This window comes from Chelon labrosus (genome assembly GCF_963514085.1).
Source record: "Chelon labrosus genome assembly, chromosome: 4".
Classification (NCBI taxonomy): domain Eukaryota; kingdom Metazoa; phylum Chordata; class Actinopteri; order Mugiliformes; family Mugilidae; genus Chelon; species Chelon labrosus.
Genome location: NC_140340.1, coordinates 15,376,697 through 15,383,211, shown reverse-complemented (window position 1 = coordinate 15,383,211; position 6,515 = coordinate 15,376,697). Strand labels below are relative to the sequence as shown.

Genomic DNA, 6,515 nt, shown 5'->3' with positions numbered 1-6,515 from the left:
ATGTTCATATGTTCATACAACACTGTCGAAGCAGGGAGCCAAGCTGCAACCATCAAATATCATTTAACAAGTTTGACAATTAAACAAGTTTCCAAGCTTCTCAAATGTGAACATTTACTGTTCACAAAAGCGTGTTAAACCTATTTGACAAAATAAGTATATGGTGACTGTTTTGACAATTCACAGACCAAATTGTTGATTGATAAAGAAAACTAAAGTTGGTCACAATCCTGGACATAATTATTAAATATTTAAAGTGTAGTATTTTGCTGGTGGTTTATTTTATTCAATTAAATAAATTTTAGCGATAATAGCAATTAGAATTGTTTTAAAATGCTTTACAGAACCTCCAGAGCTAGCACTAAGGAAAAACTCCCCAACTATAAGCTTTATCAAAAAGGAAAGTTTTAAGTCTAACCTTAAAAGTAGAGAGGGTGTCTGGGAGCTGGCTCCATAGGAGAGGTAGCTGGTAGCTGAAAGCTCTACCTCCTATTGGAACTAAAACTTGAGGAACCACAAGTTAGGCTATTAAATCTTCATTTATTTATTTCTCTGGGAGTTTATACGTTCACAACTTGAGACTTGCACTTCACCGAGTAAACAATCCCTGACCCCAAATTTAACATCAACTGTTTGACGTGCCATAGTAGTAACACCACGGTACCTTTACAGTATGCCCACTTTTTCACCCAGCGTCCTTCACCTTAAATGCACAGATCTGGTTTTAAAGAGATAACAGGTGTGTGACTCAAACATACAGGAATGTGAGGTAAGTGCTCCCTTATGTGTCTTTTATAAACTATTCTGTAAGAGTCAGCCACACAATTTCAGGCATGCTGAGAAAGAGAGACTTTAGTGGATATTTTTGCGAGGAGTTCCCTCTAGTGGGGACAGACGATGCTGCTCAGGCTGTAAAGTACTCACACATAGTCTAAAATTAATTCAGACCATAACTCATGTCATAAATATATTGACGAGGCTACAACAGACACACTTTACAAGTTATTTTTCTTTATTGTACCATAGCACAATCTGTAATACAGATTTACTGCATCAATCCCTTGCTTGAGTTTCTCCATTCATTTCAACTGCCTGTGCCATCCTTTGTCAATAGCAGTCACTTCTACACCTGTGTCGAATGTAAAATCGCTGTCACATAAAACAGAACAATCTGATACAAGCCTTAACAGTCTACTAAAATAAATAAATCACTTTAAAACAAACTAATATCCCAGGAATGGCTTTGTGTATGATCTAATGTTTGCCTTCAAAACTCTGAGTAAAATAAAATAAAAAGGCCAGCCATGTGTTGTCGGCCAGCCCAAGCATGTGACATACTGTAGTCAAATAAAGACGTAACTGAACACCAGAGGAAATCCTTTACTGTATATACATATAAGTGTCATACTTCTATAATTCATTGGGTTCCATTTGGGACATGTGGTTTTGTTTCAGCGCTATAAGAGCTTGTCTGTCAGGATACATGCAGGACATACTGTATGTGAAGTAAATAGAACAGCACACCTCACCTCGTCCCCAACAACCCACCACATGTCTGTATTTAACCGGTGACAGGTGAAACAGATGCACATGACAAGGCTGAGAATGGCAAAAGGCAGATCTGTACATGGCGTTGAGAGGAGGAAAATGAAAATGTGTTTTTGTCCTTCATGTCTCTAACACAGTCCATAAAGTCGGGTGCAGCTTGTGTGGTGTTCTGCACCTCAGTTTCTTCTTTGTAACTTCAGCAAGGAATTCAAAAAGGACTAGTGGATAAAGGAAGTGGGAAGTCCCCTCACTGATATTGTCTGTAGTCTCCGAAAGCAGGGCTTGGCATGGGAGCAGGGGCAGCTTCCTCTGCGAACTGGGGACCTGGAGAGAAAAACAAACGTCAGTGTTAAGAGTGAGGAGAGCAAACCAGAAGCCTCAAAGAAGTGTGTAGTCATGAGATCTTTTTTTTTTTTTTTAATCTAGTACAACAATCCTTTACAGTTTTTGTGTCATGTTACATGTGCAGTTATAGACACTTGTTTCCATAAGGGAAGCACAACAGCAGGCGTTTTGTGAGTGAGCAAACATTTTACTGTATGTGGTGATTAGAACCTTAGATGACATAAGTCACACAAATATTACTGCTGGTATTTATTATCCTTACTACGTTCATGGTAATTGCATGTTTGTGTGTAAAGCTTGCTAACAGGCAGGGAGGTGACTAATGCTCCAACAGGACAGTCAACAAACTTGTCAGGTTTATTCTTTGCCACAGCAGATGTCATCTTTCATGTAAGGAGGCAATATTCCAGGATGATTTACTAAGTTATTATCTAGATGTGAAAAATTTCTTGGGAGTATAACTCACCAGTTGGGAACTGTGAAGAGGCAAACCTAGTAAGTAGGATTCCAGCGCCCTCTATCAATGCCAGCAGAATACCTCCCATTGCTGCAGAGCCAACCATTGCTACTGGTCCATCTGCAGAGGAACAGGAGATGTTAATAAATTGTATGCACACAATGAAGAAGGCATAGACTCAACAGGAAAGACATGTGACATATGATAACATGACCTGTTATCATATGTTAAACATCTTCTTCTGTTTAATCTCTATCGTTTTGTTGTTAAATATACAGGATTAAGGCACTGAGCTGTACACCATAATAGTATTTTCACTTCAGTCACACCTCATCAGCGAGTGTCAACTGAGTTCTGATCAGGCGTAAACAGGTATGGTGAAAAGGTTTGTTTAATTAAAGATTAAATCACATCAGTTTAAACAGTCAGTGGTGTCAAACAGGTCCACGTCCAAGTGGGCTGACTTTACTGAAGTAACAGCCACACTGTTTAAAATGCATTTCTACACAGTCTAACAGGTAAGACCAGATCTTATTTAACTGCATGGCCCCAAATGAATTTAATGTTGCATACTGTACACTGTGTGCAACATGAACACTGAAAATACCACAAGAAGCCACTAACATAACAGGTTTAAAAACCCTCAGGGGGGCACTGAATCACTCATAACACTGTACATATGCCTTGCAAATGCTTATCCAACCCCAGCTGTTGAATAGTCTTTCAGGTATTCGCTGGTGTTGGAGTTGTAAATAAGCGACAAGATGAATTATAAACTGTGTGCTCAGTGTAAAAACAGCTATATCAACGTTTGTATGAGGTATGTATGTGTCCACTGGCAGCTTCCTCTAAGCTTACTCACTTCTTGCAGCGAGGATAGCTCCTGTCATGGCCCCGCTTGTTATTGAGTTCCAGGGATCTTCCTTCCCTCGCACTTTGACTAACCCACAGTCAATCATGGAGAAGAGGCCTCCCCATACTGCGAAGCTACCTGCAACCCAAAAAAGGTTCACGTAAGTTTAAGCAGAAACAGATACGCTATGCTTTATATTAATACAGATATGTCTGAGAGCCAAGAAGTTCTCCGAAAGCAGCACATTTCAACATATTAGGAACAATGAGTTCAGCTTTTGGTCTTACCTCCGAGCTGTGGGGCTCTGGTCTTAATGGCCGTCATGCTACCCCTCATTCTGTGGCTCATCCCCTACAAACAAGAGCAAAAAAAAATAAATAAATAAATAGTTCAATGAAATGTATTACTGATTGACTTCTCAGTTAAGTCAACATTCAGATAATGACTGCTGGCAGTCAAAAGATGTCACACTCATATAGGTTTTGAAAAGTGTATTATACCAGAAAGAAACCTTTCTTTCCTATTTAATGCGAGTCAAAAAGTCCTTGCTCCTGCTATAAATGTCAAAGTCTCCTTGAGCGAGACACTGATCTGCAAGGCCAGTACCTTGAAAAGCTGCTCAACACTGGTATATGGAGTGTGTGAAGAGAGGCAAACTATAAATGATTATATAAATTATAAAAGCGTGTTAAAAGTTAAGTCTATTTGACACGAATGACACGACGATAACAACACATTTGTGCCAAACCAGTTTAATGAAGGATTTCTATGAGGGTGTCATAATTCTTGTCTATGACCGAAGTAGCAAGGCACAGTGTTGAGCCATCTGGACTTACTGAGGGTGCATTTCTGAAGCCTTTAACTGCCTGAAATATTCCTCCACCAATAGCTCCCATGGTGAAAGCTCCCCCACAGTCGTCCACAATCCTCCAGGGGCTATAAGCAAAACAGAACCAAAGGTTATTGTGATATGCCAGCCAGTACAGAATATAGTAATATCTCAGATCTCTTATTGCAGGTACATGTCAGTTATACAGAGTAGCAGACCACTGACAAAGACCATACAGGACAAATACACTGCCACTCTCACACATAACATGCGAAGCATTACACACAAGAATCTCTCGTAGCGTAGCAGTTGGCACACAACAAAGTTTGAATGCTAAATTAAATTTAGCTGCAATGCAACCCACATGGAGCAAATCATTTTGACCACTGAATGAATGATCTGCTTACATACCACGTAACAACACACAGACTAATATCAGAATACAGCAAATATATGTCATTGTTTATATGTCATTTACAAAGACAGAAAAAAGTCCCACACAATAATCTCTGGACACCAACAAATTCCTTTTATATTACATTACATTACAAACCTTTGATCAGGTGATAATTACACCTGATCCAGGACCGTCATACATACAGCATGCTAACAGTCCACTGATATAACTGACACTGTAAAATATAGTCAATATAGAGTGCAGAGCTAGCTAGATAAATCTAACTTGTCTCAAGGTACCCTTCTCCAGCTGTTGTGAAATCCTCTGGTTGCCCCCATCAGATAGCACACATGTTGCTAATGAAGCTAGCTCACTAATGTGCTAAAGCAACAGCATAAATGAACTAATCTAACTTATTCTGAATTCCTACTATTGTCATATTAAAGCTTAGCATTCACTGTATATGGTTTATCATTTTCCCAGCCTCAGTTACTGGAGTCGGTAAACTGAATGTAATGACATGTGGGCGAGGAAACCGACAAGGTCACTAAACGTGACGGTCTGATGCTAGCACACACCGCCAATACGCTTGTATGTGAAGTTAGCATTTATGCTAAAGTCAGTTAGCGAGCCGGATTCTACGTGTTTTGAGACGTGCCATATGTTGCAACTTAAAGATAATAAAGCAAACTTAACACGACAGGTATCCAAGATCGATTCACCCACACGTTTTGCTGAAACACGGCGTAAAAGTGGTATTTTTTTTGGTTTAGGACTCACCATGGTTCTCTGGCATACTCCTCCATTTTGTTCTTTCGCTGTCCCCCCTGACGTAACGCTTATCGAACACCTGACGTAGCGGCAACGTGATTCCTTAAAGGAACAGTTCATGTATTTTCAAAGGGAGCACACTTGCTAGCTTTGTGGTATCAGAACTTATCTTTTTGGAGGATCGACTTATCGTTTTAGTAAATGAACTTACGAATATCATTTCCAAGACATTTTGGGACACCTTGGAGTGCGAAATCTACTAACACCAGTGGTTCATTTATCAACAGGTGTGCAAGTGGAATGAACCAGCATTTATATTTTTAATCTCCCGGTGTGATAAGTCAAAGTATCTGTCTGTCCGAGCATGCAAAACAACAACAACAACAACAACAACAAAAAAAGTCTAATTTACAGGTTTATTGAAATGAAATAAAGTCTGCAGTTAGTATTATACGAGTGGGCACATTTGAAAGCACAAAGAAAGAAAGAAAGAAAAGTAAGGATGTGGATCCCCTTGGACTTTTAAGCTGTTCCAGATTTAAGGAGCAACAACAGCAAAATAGTTGGCATCCACAATATCATTAAAGGTCGGATGACTTCCCAGAATCTATGAAAGAGAAGATATCCAGACTTCTATGTGACTCGCTTAACATTTTGGTCTCCAGAAGCAACAAGGTAATTTTAGTTTTTTGGAGCAGAGACTTGAAGAAAAGAAAAATAAGAAGAAGAAGAAGAAGAAAAGTACAACCATAATACCTTTTTACAGGTGTTAGTAAGTAGTAAGTAAGTTAGTAGTAAGTAAGTAGTAAAACCCTAGGTGACCATAGATATGGCATATTTTACGTTCTGGCTTTATTCTGATTATTTTGATAGTTTTGTGGTTCATTTTGGGGAGGAATGGTTGATGATATCAAGATTTCCACATTGTTTGAAGACACACATTTGTCTAGGTTCAACGAGTTGTTTCCTGACTTTATCACCTGATTGTGTGATTAACAGTGCATTTATTGGGCAGAAGTGAAACATAAACTTGCATAAACAATGCACTTTTTATAGTCTGATCTTGTTGCCTGGTCTTAGATATATTTGTTTGGACTTGAACAGCTGAACAGCTACCTTGGTTCAAAGCATATTTCACAAAATTGCTTGATCCAGGCACGCCACAGAGAGGAAATAATCTTTACATACACTTACAACTACATTAAACTGCAGTCAATGTTATGTCTGTTGTAAAACCAGCCAGAAACATGTCACATTACATGTCAGCTGATATATTTTATGTGTGCAAATGAGGACCGTGTTCTCCAGAAAGCCT

At 39.0% G+C, this 6,515-nt stretch overlaps 1 protein-coding gene across 1 annotated transcript; it reads right to left on the bottom strand.

The window, feature by feature from the left end:
- Positions 1-1,360: 1,360 nt before the first annotated feature.
- timm17a (translocase of inner mitochondrial membrane 17 homolog A (yeast)) lies at positions 1,361-5,253 on the bottom strand. The gene is made up of 6 exons (XM_084543076.1): positions 5,210-5,253; positions 4,040-4,139; positions 3,491-3,554; positions 3,213-3,341; positions 2,360-2,470; positions 1,361-1,872 (listed from the first exon to the last, which is right to left on the bottom strand). The coding sequence occupies exons 1-6, from the start codon at positions 5,233-5,235 to the stop codon at positions 1,796-1,798; spliced, it is 507 nt and encodes a 168-aa protein (XP_084399202.1). The 5' UTR covers positions 5,236-5,253; the 3' UTR covers positions 1,361-1,795.
- Between the last annotated feature and the right edge of the window lie 1,262 nt (positions 5,254-6,515).

Bases quoted from the DNA above. Each gene is read 5' to 3' on its own strand.
- timm17a (XM_084543076.1), bottom strand. From the start codon at position 5,235: ATGGAGGAGTATGCCAGAGAACCATG. The intron at 3,555-4,039 runs GTAAGTCCAGAT...TCTTGTTTGTAG, and splicing joins GCTTCAGAAATGCACCCTCA to GGGATGAGCCACAGAATGAG. The intron at 1,873-2,359 runs GTGAGTTATACT...TTTTCTCTCCAG, and splicing joins CTCTTCACAGTTCCCAACTG to GTCCCCAGTTCGCAGAGGAA.